We start from the raw sequence: 14,553 nt of genomic DNA, 5'->3' as shown, positions 1-14,553 counted from the left end.
AATTCTTGGTTTTGTCTCCAGAATCCTTAAAGTCCTTGTAACCTTCTTGAAAACTTGGTCTTCGTCCTCTTCTTGGTCTTCGTCCTCAGAGATGCCCTTTACTGACGACTCAGCTGTGTTTGTCCTTGAAACCTACCTGTTAGCCTCCTGACTCCTAATGGTAGCAGATGGTTGCGTCCTTTATCTATTGCCCCTTGTCTCCTTCCCTGTATTATGGCCCCTGTCCTCTTGTCTTCTTTTGTCCTGTTCCCTTGTGTCCTTGTCCTCTGAGTGATATTACCCTACCTTAACAGCATCAGTGGACGTTGTACCTCTCTGAAAGTTCATGAATGTATCATCCCACCATCAGCTCCCGTTCTGGGCTGCAGCTCTACGAACTGTAACCTGGTGCTGACGGAGGCCCAGGGAGGGATCACGTCGCCCTGCTACCCCCAGAAATACCCCAATTCGCAGAGCTGTAAGTGGATCATGCAGGCCCCCGCCGGTTTCATCATCCAGCTCTCCTTCCTGGACTTTGACCTGGAGGAGGCGCCGGGCTGCATCTATGACTGGGTCGTAGTGAACACGGGCAGCGCTGATGTTAAGTTCTGCGGCCTGACGGCCAACGGGCTGACGCTGAACTCGACGGGGAACGTGATGGAGCTGTCGTTTGCCTCCGACTTCAGCGTGCAGAAGAGAGGGTTCAGTGTTAGCTTTCAACACGGTAGGTCCAGGCTGACACCGGCTCTCAGGGTCCGGGATCTGTTTAGACGCATATTTACAGTGTAAACAGATGTGAATGGATGATGAACGTAATGTAACCCTAACCCATGAATGATAAAACTAAAACTAACTTAAAAACATTACAGTTAAATCTGATTTTACAGAAAACAAAGGCAGAATGTAAATCAGCAGCAGATCCAATCCCCTGATAAACCACCTGCTCAGCAGCAGACACACTCCAGAGAGCAGGTGGTGGAGACCAAAACCAGAGCTAAAAGACAGGGACCATTGGACTGAGGTCCATCAGGTGGACTCAGACACCACTCCAGATGAAGAATCATGTTGCTCTGTAAGTGCTGGATGTGGAAATGGGCATTTTTCGCTAACACCTTAGGTTTAACTATAATTTTGTGCATGGTCACAGAGAGCAGTCTTATCTCTGTGAGGCTTCTGTCTGGGAGACGTAATGTCAGTCAGGTGTGTTGTTGCACTGAAGTGATGGAGCTCAGTCAGTCACAGATGTGTGTGTGTTTTTTATTTTATTTTTTGACTTGTTGTGTAACTCGAATCACTTACTGCAACTTTAATTTGAGTCTGAAACCACAGCGAGTGCATCAGCATGAAGAGCATGAAGACCTGGCTGCTCTGACACCAGTTTTCGGTTTGGTGTTTTGGTGCATCTGTGTGTACGCGCCCTCACGTTTGTGTATCTGAATGTGTGTGAGACGTGTTTTTCCATTGGACACTGCTCGGCTGTGCAGCTCAGCCAGAGTGAGACAGGAGCTCTGATTCATCAATGCTCGTGGATGGTTTGTGCGTTCAGATGCTGCAGTTTCTTCCTCTTCAGAGTCAGAACATTACAAAAAAAAGGTTAAAAGTCAAACGTCATACAAACCTGAGGCTGTTGTATTGAAATTAAACATCTCCACAGTCACAATCAGCTGTGGCGCTTCAAATCTACATTTAGACGTTTGAAATAATGATGAAGGAAAAGTTTTATTTATTTTCTTATTTTTCCCTCGTGTGATTTTGTATTTTCACTCCTCCTTCCATCCTTCTCATCCTTCCTCCATGACTTTCTTTCCTCCGGGTTTTTTTTTCTTTAATTTTCTTGCATCCTCCCCTTCTTTATTTATTCCTTTCTCTCCTTACTTTCTTTTCCTATTCTAATCAACCCTTCTTTTATTCTTTACTCTTTCCGTTCTTTCTGGGTTTTTTCCTTCCTGCCCTTGTATTTTCTTGCCTTCATTCCTGTCGTCTATCCTGCCATCCTCTCCTCCTTTCGTCTCTCTCCCATCCCTGCTTCCTAGTCGCCGTGGCTCTGAGGAACCAGAAGGTCAGCATTTCCGGTGGGAACGGGCAGGTCATGGAGGTCTCCAACTCTGTGTCCATACCGGAGCTCAGTCAGCTGACCCTGTGCTTCGAGGTGCAGCGCAACAGCCAGAAACAGGTATCACACAAAGCGCAGAGGGCTGAGTGAAGGTGCTCTGCAGCTCTGGAGGAAAGTTTCACAATCTGTGATACCAAAGATCTAAACCTTCAAAATGATCCTTTTTTTTAAAAACACAAATCAATCTAAAGCCTGAGGTGACAAATGTTTTCTGATGCTGTAAAATCTTTGTTTATATCAGTAACACTTGTAAAATAAAAATCAGTTGAGGCTCAGCCTGGTGTCAGAACCTAAGTGAAGCTCCAGCTTCTGCTGTTAAACTGTGGCAGGCTGCACTTGCTTTGAACAGCATTTTGCTAATGCTAAATAATCTTTCTGTTCTGATGGTTCAGTGGCAGGATGAAAGCTTTTATGGTGATGTGTGATACTGGTACCAGCAGACATCTGAAGCTGCTCCACAGTTTCCCAGTTTAGTTAGTACTCTCCCGCTGAGACAGAGCTCTCTTGGTTCCCGGACAGAAAGAGTGGCTCTTTACCTACTACGACAGCAGCAGCAACGTGTTGCTGGGTTTGGGCTCCAACGTCGGCAGCATGACGATGATTGTTAATGGAGTGGAGTGCTCGATCGAATCCATCATGTCCTCTGCTGAGTTCACCTCTTCCATGAAGTCCTTCTGCGTGCTCTGGACATCATCCAACGGCCGGGTGGCCGTTTACTTCAACAGAAACTACTGGGCCAAGACCTGCTCCACCTTCACTGGGCTCACTGTGCCGGCAGGGGGCAGGTTCAGGTTAGGAGGTAAGTCAGGGATGTTTCTGCTTAATTATACTTAAATTTATCTTTGACATGTCATTAGTGGTATTAGAAGTCAAAGGATATTTAGTCATAAAGATGTTTTGTCTTTGTCTTGAAACAATTGTTGTGACATATTCAGGAGCTGATGGAGAAATCTGATGAGAATGAATCCAGTGTTGCCACATAACAAAAACCCCGGCGTCTGATCTGCAGCATTTCTGCAGAGCAGCGAGATACGGTCTGTGGTGTTAGGAACATTTCTGTGTGACGTCCGTGCCGCTGTCGTTGTGTTCAGGCCAGCAGGGCTTCGACGGGAACATCTATAACCTCCGTCTGTGGGATTACGCCATGACAGTGCCGCAGCTCCAGGCGTTAACATGTGACACGGTGGGGAACGTCATCGACTGGGACAACAGCCACTGGACCATCCCGTCCTCTCTGGCCCAGACCGACGCCTCCCTCAGCTGCAGTGAGTACAAGCAAATAATCTGTCTGCTGCTCACCCAGGTTCACCACAGCAACCGATGAGGATTAATCCGCCGCTGAAAATAGTCCCCAACATATGCATGTTTATCTTACACGTCAGGAACAAACCACAGCTAACACACGCACACACACACACACACACTCACAGCACTGTGCAGAAACCTAAGGTACAAGGTGTTTCAGTGTGTTTGCTATCAGAGTGGAAATTTACAACCAGACTTCTGCCAGATTCTGGTGAAGTTTGACTGTGGCTGGGAGGTTAATTAACTCCAGCTCCCAGTTTGGCTGCTGAACAGTCATCATTCACACACACACACACACACACACACACACACACACACACACACACACACACACACACACACACACACACACACACACACACACACACACACACACACACACAGGTACTGTATTTAAATGGACTAAAATTGCTTATTTATTGCAACATTTTTCACAGTGTTTATTGTTACATGAGCATCAGAAATGCATTATGCACACACACACACACACACACACACACACACACACACACACACACACACCTACCCACACACACACACACACACACAGACACTGAGACACTGAAAACGTGAAGCCAAGTTTACAGAATCCACCATTTTCTCACTGTATTTAAGTATTATCCATGAAAGAGAGTGAAAGAGTATACTGTGTGTGTGTGTGTGTGTGTGTGTGTGTGTGTGTGTGTGTGTGTGTGTGTGTGTGTCCACAGAGTAGTACCTTTTTAAGAGCTCTGTAAATGAGTGTGTAGCCGCAGGAGGTTAGCCACAGTGGTTTCAGAGCAATTTGTGCCAACGCTGAACACAGTGGAGAACGGGCCTGTGTGTGTGTGTGTGTGTGTGTGTGTGTGTGTGTGTGTGTGTGTGTGTGTGTGTGTGTGTGTGTGTGTGTGTGTGTGTGTGTGTGTGTGTGTGTGTGTGTGTGCACATGCTTGTATGCCTTAGAGACCTGTAGTGGTTTTCAAGAAATGCATGATTCTGCACTTAGTTTCCTGATTCTCTTGTACACACACACACACACACACACACACACACACAGTAGAAGGCCCACAGCCGGGGAATTCACTTTAGCTTTTCTTACTCTACATGAAGTAAAATCTGCCGTGAGCCACGGAGAGAGAGAGAGAGAGAGAGAGAGAGAGAGAGAGAGAGAGAGAGAGAGAGAGAGAGAGAGACATTAGTACAGCACAGAACAACACAAACAACACAAACAACACAAACAACATTAAAAACATTAAAAACATGAACAGGACAAAGTGAAAGAAAAACTGAGAGTGATACTAAATAAAATAACAGCCATGATGAGACATTGAAGCTCGAGCGTCATGGTTTTCTCATGGTGTTGTACATGTGAACACCATAAATGATGTTATTTCAGTAACAGGGCGTGGTTAGTTCCTGGACCTCCACACAGCCTCCACCTGCGGCTGATGGCCTCAGGGCTCCGTCCTCCATGTTCCAGCTGTTATCAGAGGATTGCTAGTGTTCTGCTGATTATTAATGAACCCGACCCTCCGACCTGCTCTTGCTGTGACGTGTTGGAAAGCCTCAGCTGTTTTTGTCGCTGTGTGATTAACAGACCCTTCATTTTGTAGCTGTTATTAACTCTCTGTGAACCGATGCTTTGTTTTGACTGAAACCCACTAACCTGTCCTTCTCTTCACAGTCTGCTACCCTCATTGCATTCACTTAACTACTGCTGCGCCAACTAGTGGTGAGTGCTGCTAACACGCTGCTGATGTTTGTGTACGTCTGTGTGTGTACATGTGCTGTAGGTGTGTATCGTTCGGCCTGTGATGCATGCAGGAGACTGTGCTCTCTTTAAAGAAACAGCTGAATGCCACAGTTATATCATATCTCAATAGAATATTAGAGTTTAAAAAGTTAGGACTGGGACACACCTGTGACAGGTCAGGTGGCCTGACGCCCACCTGCTCAGCACGCCCAGCTGTGGTTCGAATCATGTTCAGACGCTCTGATGCTTATCGAGCGTTCGTTGCCACCTATGGTCCTCAGTGTCAGTCCCTGTGTCAGCCAGGTGCACAGGCTCTGTCCAGGTGGATGCAGGTGACCCAGGAGCACGTGAAAACACACCTGAGACTCAGTTAATGTCAGAGATTCACGGTTCAGTTTGACTGCTTCATCAAAGAGCAGATGTCCACGCAGAGATCGTGTGTAAAGTGTTGGACACAGGTCACACGCACACACTCAGGTTTGGATAAACAGACATAAATGTCATGCACACAGATGATGTATGAGGAAACACAGAGGTGTTCAGAGCAGCGACAGTGCAGCCGTTTCATGATGGTCTGAGTGAAATGTTGTGTTTTACTCTCTGAACCTTCTTTAAATGGAAGTTTACAGAAGTAAGTGAGCTCACACTGGAAGCCTCAGGAACTTCCCAAACGTTTCCATCCTTCATCCTTCAGTAATGGAAGCTGTACGGCTGCTGCTGACGGCCCATTGTTTTCCTCTGTAACGGCTTTGAGGTTTAGTTTGTTTATTGCGTTTAATAAAACACAGTCTGTCTCCAGGCCAGTGTTTTAATCTGATATGTGCTGAGCTGTGAGCGAGAGAAGAACGGCAAAGGACAGATTAAAAAAACCATCTGTACACAGAGGACGATAAAGGCTGCGCTGAGAAGCAAAGGAGGGAAACTGAAGTAGTTTGCAGCAGGTTGAACTGACGGTGTGGGAGTGTGTCTTTAAGACCATGCCACTATATTCAGCCTCATACAGTAAATGTGTTTAAATCAGTCATGCTGACTGAATTAAAAATTAAAAGTGAAATCCATGTTCATTCCTCATTCGTGGGTTTCCAGTCCCTAACAGAACATCCAGGCCCTGCACCCGACACTTCAGCTTCCCAGTCCCTCGCTCTCACACTCATTTTTCCATCCACTCACAGAGGTGCGCTTGATTTTGTTTACCTTGAAAATGCTGTTCCCTTTTTACGAGGCAGCCAAACTGCTCTGGACCATCTGAAGCCATTTTTATGGTCGTCTTTGGTCTGGTAATGAGGCCGGTGCTGATGGAGACAAAGAGCTGTCGCCAGGCGCCTGCTGAGCTCTGTGTGCGTCTGTGTGTGTGTCTGTGTGTGTCTGTGTGTGTCTGTGTGCGTCTGTGCATGCGTCTGTGTGTGTCTGTGTGTGTCTGTGTGTGCGTCTGTGTGTGTGTCTGTGTGTGTCTGTGTGTGTCTGTGTGTGTCTGTGTGCGTCTGTGCATGCGTCTGTGTGTGTCTGTGTGTGCGTCTGTGTATGTGTCTGTGTGTGCGTCTGTGTGTGTGTCTGTGTGCGTCTGTGTGTGCGTCTGTGTGTGTCTGTGTGTGTCTCTGTGTGTCTGTGTATGTGTCTGTGTGTGTCTGTGTGTGTCTGTGTGTGTCTGTGTGTGTGTCTGTGTGTGTGTCTGTGTGTGTCTGTGTGTGTCTGTGTGTGTGTCTGTGTGTGTGTCTGTGTGTGTCTGTGTGCGTCTGTGTGTGTCTGTGCGTGTGTCTGTGTGCGTCTGTGTGTGTGTCTGTGTGTGTGTCTGTGTGTGTCTGTGTGCGTCTGTGTGTGTGTGCGTCTGTGTGTGTGTCTGTGTGTGTCTGTGTGCGTCTGTGTGTGGTGTCCAGACCAGAGCTGGTGTTAAACCTTGTTATTAGCCACAGACTGAACGAAGGAGCCAACGCTCAGGTGATGTTCTCTGTTTGTGCGTGAGGAGAAATATGTTGTGTGTTTGTTTGTTTGGTTCGTTTTGTATTTGCAAACCTCGCTGTGTTTGTTAGTTAATCACATGACGTTCCTAAAACACGTTTGGTTTGTTTGTTCAGTTTTGGCGGGAAATTAGCTCCATATGTTTGTGTGAACTGAACCTTCACAGCTGGAGGCTAATTCCTCTCGTCACTGTTCTGGTACGGTTCTGTAAAGGTTCTGTAAAGGTTTTGTAAAGGTTCGCTCTGTGGTTTGTGGCTGATATTTTGGTGGCAGTTAGATGACCTGCATCAGTACCACGAGGGGCGGAGCTACCAGCAGGACAACACGGCCTGCTGTTGTTGAACTTAGTCGTTGTGGTGGTGGTTGTCGGGTTTTGTCTCCTGTGAGGAGACTGTGTCTCCTGTCTTCGCCTTGTCATCGCTCTCTGTCTGAAAACTGTAACTGAACCTCGTGTTGTGTGACACCTGACACCTGAAGCCCGACTTTATCTCACACGCTCAGATTTAGTCGTAATGTTTCTGACATAAAACGAACCGGCTCCAAATTCAGTTGGAGATCAATGAGACGACTTCGAGGAGCGAACAGTGTTTCATTTCCCCTCCAGTTTCACAAAACCTAAAACTACATGTTGTCGACATGAAGAGTGATCCTGTGTTTGTCTGGTCTTAAAACAGTCGACCCGCGCTCTGAAACGCCGTTCCTCCGCCCTGTTCCTCCGCCCTGTTCCTCCGCCCTGCGAGTGCTGGAGAACTCCACAGGGTACCGTTAATTCATCGGTGACCTCGCCGGACCACAGCCAGGCCCTCTAAACCCTGCTCAGTGCGAGCAGACTCGCTGTGCCGGGAGCAGAAATGGAAAAAGCTTTAATGAAGTGAACGCTGGTGAAAATGCCACCGTGTTATTTTACGTGTCAAACGTTAGTTTGTGTGAAAAAGCCGCAGAGTTTAACTTAAACTGTGAACCACGTTCACAACCACAGATACAGGCCAACTGTAACAGCTTCTCTCTGTGCGGGTAATCAACATGTTTCTCCAGTAATGACGGTGAATTATCGAGCCGCTGTCGAGTACTTACATTAATTATAGCTCATCAGCTCCTGTCACCACAGCGACACCCTGATAACGGCGTACACAGGAAACATGCTAGCTGGAAAAATGATGTGGAAATGTGTTTATTATTTTTTGCATGTTGAACACTTGAGCTGACACAGACTGACTTCTCTCACTGATTGCTGTTATTCTGTCTCTGTGAGCTAATCATTAGCTTTTCTGTGTTCGTCTCCTGCAGATCAATGAGAAAAGTATTCTGCTGCCTGATGATCAGTGATTAGATTAATTGTGGCTCATTATTAGTGATAGATCCAGTAGCATTCGTTTTCCCTGATCACAGCAAGCTGTTCAACAGAGACCTGAGTCTCTGCAGCAGATCCTGAACCTGCTGCAGCAAAGACAGACTCACAGCAAACGTTCAGTGAATTCTTTTAAATGATCAGATGCTTTAAGACTTTTTATAAAACCAGGAAAAAGAAGAAGATGAGCCCATTCACTGTCATCACATCATCCCCCGTTCATCCCCCGTTCATCCCCCGTTCATCTCCCGTTCATCTCCCGTTCATCTCCCGTTCATCCCCCGTTCATCCCCCGTTCATCTCCCTTTCATCCCCCGTTCATCTCCCGTTCATCCCCCGTTCATCTCCCGTTCATCTCCCGTTCATCCCCCGTTCATCTCCCGTTCATCTCCCGTTCATCTCCCGTTCATCCCCCGTTCATCTCCCGTTCATCCCCCGTTCATCCCCCGTTCATCTCCCGTTCATCTCCCGTTCATCCCCCGTTCATCCCCCGTTCATCTCCCGTTCATCTCCCGTTCATCCCCCGTTCATCCCCCGTTCATCCCCCGTTCATCTCCCGTTCATCCCCCGTTCATCCCCCTTACATGGGTAAAGGCCCAAATGTCCCAGGAAATGATGTAAAATGTGCACTGAATTATCTGTTCGGCAGAGAAATACAGAGAAAAGGACAGATAAGAAGAGAGAGAAAAATACAAACAAAGAGACAAAGAAAAGAGGAGAAATAAGATAAGGGAGGATTAATAAATGAAAAAGGAGAAAGGAAGAATAAGAAAATGGGAAGAATGGAAGGAAGAGGTGAAATAAATGGGTGAAAGGTAGAAAGATGAGGAAACATTAAAAAAGTGCAAGGAAGAGAGAAAAAGAAAAGTGAAGGAGGCAAAGACACAAAGAGAAAGGGAGGTATGAAAGAAGAAAAGAGATGAAAGAGAAGGACAAAGGACGGGGGGTGAGGGGGTGAGGGGGGATTATGACTGGGCACAATCCTCAGCCCTCCTCACCTCCTCTGAACCACGATTACTGAATTCCTGCTTTTTCACTCGGCTGATCGCTGCGATGGTGTGTGTGTGTGTGTGTGTGTGTGTGTGTGTGTGCGTGTGTGCGTGTGTGTGTGCATGCGTGCGTGCGTGCGTGCGTGTGTGTGTGTGTGAATATACAGTATGTGTGGGCTGGAGCTGGGATCAGGATTACATTTCAAATGACTAAAGTGCTTGAGGAGCGCTTGATTTTTGGCTGCTGCCCTCACACAGGTGGTTGGACACAGGTGGTTGGACAGACTGTCCCTGAAATAAAACATCAGGTCGTTTGATCTTTCATTACAGTTATGAACCAGGAGTTTTGTCCTGTGTATGAACACAGTGTGTAAAAGCATCCAATCCAGTGTCTGTGCCCTAAATTCCCCGTGTGAACACGTAGCGTCTCTCTAACCTCAAAGTTAAAACCATGTTCCCTGATCATTTGAACTAATTCACCCTTCTGTTTTTAACCTTCCCTCCCCTCCACCAAGGTGTCTCCCCTCCCAGCAGCACACCACTCACCACCAGCTGTGACTCCCCTGGACTGGGCTGCCCAGGTAGGGAAAACAAACACACCTCCATTGTGAACACTGACTTTGCAGCTGATGGTAAATGATAGAATAGAATGGCTTTTATTGTCATTGGGCATCTTTTACATGTACAACGAGATGGAAAGCATCTCCTTCTCCAGTGCAACATGTATAAATATACAACATAGAATAGAATAAAATAAAATAAACTAAAATAAGATTAAATTAAATATGATGCCTCCTGTAACCAGGTCAAGAGACGTGTGGACAACCATGTTAAATTCAGCTTCAGTCTGTAGGTAAAGCTCGTTTTACATGGAAATAATTATTTAAATGACCATGAAAAAAAAACCATGTTTCTATCTCGTGGTCTGTTTCGTGTACAAACAAACCACGAGCAGTAAATCATCGTCCTGCGTCATCAACGTGAACCAACGTGAGGTAAATAAGTTGTGGTGCCTGATGTCTTTATCACAGCAGCATCAACGAATCAAAGCAGCAGTGAAATGCACCAGTTCCTTCGAACCAATTCAAACACGTTTGGTGTGAAAAGCAACTTGTAAAACTTTTCTTTGTCAAACCGATCTGGCCCAGTTCTAACTGAGTTGTCACGATGTCTTTTGGTCTGAAAATCACCAAATCAATACTCGCTGGCAACAAAGGACGAGTTTACTGTTTAAACTTGCTCTTACAGACTCTCAGACTTTTTCCTAAACTGACGGCCGTTGCTGAAATCTCCTTTCTCACATTCATGCTTCATCCGCCTGCCTCAGTGCTTCAGACTGTCAGATAGTTCTTGAACATATCCGTTTTGTTTGTTTTGTTTTTTGCACCTTCTCGCCGTTCAGGGATTGAGCATATTTTTCATTCATATTTGTCTGAGTCAGACAGAATCTTTCAGGTAGTTCTCTGTTCCCAGTTCACCTGTAGGTACCAGCAGTGAGTTACTATCATGGGTGATGCTGCTGGGAAATAAACCCTGTAATAATGTATATCACTGAGTTTTTCCTCCGTGGCCACATACATATTTAACACAGGTGAACCCGGTGGGAATCAAACTCTCAACCTCTACAGCATCAGTTTCATACACGTTCCATTCATCTTCACGGGATGATGGCTTCTGCTGTCAGCCTCTGCTCTGTGCGCCTTGTGAAGAAACCTTCAAAGTCCCAGAGCCCCCGAGTTTTCCTGAACCCCCTAAAGCTGCTTCACTCCTGACACGGATTCTGGATGTCTTGTTAAGAGGAACTCTCTGACCTCAGCCACACGGGTTCCGTTCACAGAACCTCGACGTTCCCAAAAGCACAGAACATATTCACGCCTCCGAACTTTCCCAAATACTGTCAAACTACTCTGAACGAGTAAAAAGGAAAGAAAAGGAGATGAAGATGTTGGAGGAAGGAAAAAGCAAAATGTAAGAAGGTGAGAGACAAGACTGAGAAGAGAAAGGAGTGAAGAGATCAGAAGAGAGGGGGATGATGGAAAAGAAAGAAGAAAGAGAAGAACTAAAACAGTCTGAAGATTGAAGTTATCTTGGGCTCTGTGAACTTGCAGCAGTTATTTTTCTTTTTTTTAATGTTTTATGTTTAAGTAATTAACTGATTGAAATAATAACTGATCAAACGGATCAATGGACAAGATTCCATCCAGATGTGGTGCAAATTCTAACTGAGCTGCTGTGAATATGAGCTGACTGCAGATGAACAGCAGGTGGAGCTGCTTCTCAGTCGCTGCCATTAAAACACAGCAGAAGAAGATGAGCTGCAGTGGAGGCTCAGACGATGGAAGCGTGATGGAAATGGACGGTTCAGTCTCCGGATGTCTCTCTTCATGTTTCATGTACGTCAGTCTGTTTCCGCTGCAGTTTGAATTTTTGTTCTGTTGATGCACCAACTTTTCCACCTCAGCCAACCTTCAAACCTTTGGTGGATATTTCAAATACACAATTTGAAAATTCATAAACCTTTACGTGTTTTTGTGGAAGTTTTTTCTTAGGGTCTGAGGATGGAGTGTGATGCTGTGCACCTTTGAGTTTGACTCTAAGAATAAAACTGACTTGGCTTCAGAGGAGAATAAAAAGAAAAGAGAATGAGTGAAGTCAAACAGGGACGGGAAGGGAATCTCAATCAAGCTGGTCAAACTGAAGACGTCTTGAGGACGTGGATGCTCCTCTCTGCTTGTTCTGAATTAGCCTCTCTTCACAAAGACTCACACTCTGTTAATAGCATTTTGCTTAAATGACCCGTCACCGTAAATGTGTCCAGAGAGGAACACACGCTAAGGTTTTTAAAGAAAACCATTCCAGGTTGTGAGACCCTTACCACCAGTAAAACCAGTAAAACTAGAGCACTGTCCAGGCACAGATCAGGGCCTAAAGAAAATCTGACCGCAGCCAATCACCTCTGCCCCGGGAGGTCACGTGATCTGGAACTTAGCAGGACTCCATCAGAACAGTAGCTGGAGGCCAGCCGACGACGTGACCCAGCCCCACTGCCTAAATGTCAGTTCTCACACTGTCCTGTGCTATGGAGGCCTCAGAGGGACATTTTTCTAAAGGTCAGTTTTTGTGGGACTGTGCTCATGAGAGGAATGGAGTACGGCCAATTAAGCCACAGCTTGTGTTCCAGAATATAAATGACTGCAGCAGAACAGGCAGGTCAACAGGCCATGGGACAGCACAGACACCGTTTCACAGTCAATCCCTGAACCAGACTGGTCTGCAGAGAGCAGGGTGGGGTAAAGAGCAGCACCCCCAAAGCAGGAAGGACGTCAGTCTCCTGGTCTTTTGATTGAATGCCACCAGGACACCTGAACAGGTGAGAACAGGTGTACTTCAGCAAACGAAGCTGTTCTCTTTGCTGTAACAGAGAACAGGCAGAAGTGGACAAAGCTGGACAGAACCATCAGTCACGTGAGATGACTGAGGTACGAGGTTTTTCCCTGACGTCACAAACTGGTTTGTCTTGACTTCTTTGTAACTATGAAGCTCATAAATTACATTTTCTTCTGCTTCTGCTTTTGACTTCTTCTTCAGGCTGTTGTGGTTCAGTAACATATCATTATCATTGTTTATGAGTTATTATTTATGGCTGCACGCCGGCCTGTCCTCTGCTGACGTACCATTATCTGAAAACATTATCTGGCTGTGGACCAGCCTGGTTCAGATCTCTGGATACCAGTCTGATGGACTGGATCTCATTATGTTTTAGTTGTAGGATTTCTCTGATGAGCTGTTCACACACATAAGCTCCGCCTTAAATGTCCCAGTATAACCTGTGGACAGTTTCAGCAGTTCAAAGGTGTGTTCAGGCTGAATGTGGAGTGAATTTTATTGTGTGTGAAGATGGTCAGTGATGCAGGTCAGAATCACCCCTAACAACCGTATCTGTATCGTTTATCATGCAGCTTCACAACCATTCATCATCCTCTGCATCTTTCTCTCTCTCTCTCATCCCGACCCCTTGAAACTACCACCAGCCGCTTCCTCTCCTGCCACCTCATCCACTGACTCCACTAACACCATCCATCCTACTAATGCCAACACCAACGGTAAGCGACCCTCATCTTCGCCCTCCTCATGCTGCCTCCTCCTAATATCCTCTCCATTGTTTTCACCTGCAGCTTCCATCTCCTCCTTTCTCTCTCCTCCTTCTCCACTTTGTCTTGCCTCCTTTTTTCACTCCAGCCATGTTCTTTTGTGTTTTGATCACCTAAAAAGCAAATTGGTAAAATGCAGAGAGTAAATTTTCCCAGCTTGAGGGATCTATAAAGTAATAAACTTAAACTTTTTGATCTCTTATTTCTCCTCCTTCCTCCCTGTTCCTCTTTCTTCAGCACTCATTTATGTTGTTCGACCACTGTGCTGATACTTTTTTTATCATTTTACAAAATATCTCTTGATATTTTTTTTTTTGGTCCATATCAACTGAAGACACCGGGCTCTTTTTAGTTCCCTTCTCTTCCTCTCTCATGTGAATATAAGATAAATTTCAGGCCTTGTCTCAGATCCAAAAGGAAGAATTATTTTCAAGAAATCATTTACAGTTCATCACCAGAAAACAAGCTTTCCAGGTTTTCCTCATAAAAATCCAAACCCTCGGATGCTGTGCCGTGTTTAACCTTTCGAGAACCCATGGAAAGTTGCTCTGAGGTATTTTACTTTAAAGTAAAACTCTCTATTATTCATTTGTTCACTCTATTATTCATCGTCTGCCCGGGGCAAGACTCGGGTAATTCTGTCCTGATGAACTGATCCAGGTGAACATGTTTGACTGAGGAGAATCGAGACTAGATAAATATTATCTACCACTGCACTGAGTTCATCAAGTCTTTTCATTAGTTCATTAACCTTTGTCATTTGTTTTCCATCTTAAAAGTTGTAGTAGTGAATGAACGTTCTCAGGAATTTATGAAAATCACTTCTTGTTCTTTGATTATTGTAATGGGGTTTTTTTTTTTTGTTCTAACAAAGGAAAACAACGTTCTCTGAGGAATTTTAATTGAAGTGCATAGTCTGATTGTTTAACACAAGCATGTGGTAGCTTCTGTCCATGACCATATAAAACATTATCAGAGGC

General features: G+C 45.5%; 1 protein-coding gene across 6 annotated transcripts in view; it reads left to right on the top strand.

The window, feature by feature from the left end:
• Window positions 1-14,553, top strand: part of adgrg6 (adhesion G protein-coupled receptor G6) — a 61,344-nt gene that overhangs the window by 14,291 nt on the left and 32,500 nt on the right. For 3 of the 6 annotated variants that reach the window (XM_041064102.1, XM_041064100.1, XM_041064101.1), the window contains exons 3-8: window positions 350-703; window positions 2,013-2,152; window positions 2,612-2,891; window positions 3,184-3,357; window positions 9,938-10,003; window positions 13,454-13,525. In XM_041064102.1, coding sequence (XP_040920036.1) covers window positions 350-703; window positions 2,013-2,152; window positions 2,612-2,891; window positions 3,184-3,357; window positions 9,938-10,003; window positions 13,454-13,525 — 1,086 coding nt within the window. The remainder of the gene's footprint in view (window positions 1-349; window positions 704-2,012; window positions 2,153-2,611; window positions 2,892-3,183; window positions 3,358-9,937; window positions 10,004-13,453; window positions 13,526-14,553) is intronic. The other 3 variants (XM_041064104.1, XM_041064103.1, XM_041064105.1) reach the window with 3 other exon arrangements.

The sequence above is a fragment of the Toxotes jaculatrix genome, chromosome 19, assembly GCF_017976425.1.
Source record: "Toxotes jaculatrix isolate fToxJac2 chromosome 19, fToxJac2.pri, whole genome shotgun sequence".
Classification (NCBI taxonomy): Eukaryota; Metazoa; Chordata; class Actinopteri; family Toxotidae; genus Toxotes; species Toxotes jaculatrix.
This window is presented reverse-complemented; position numbering and strand designations above follow the sequence as displayed.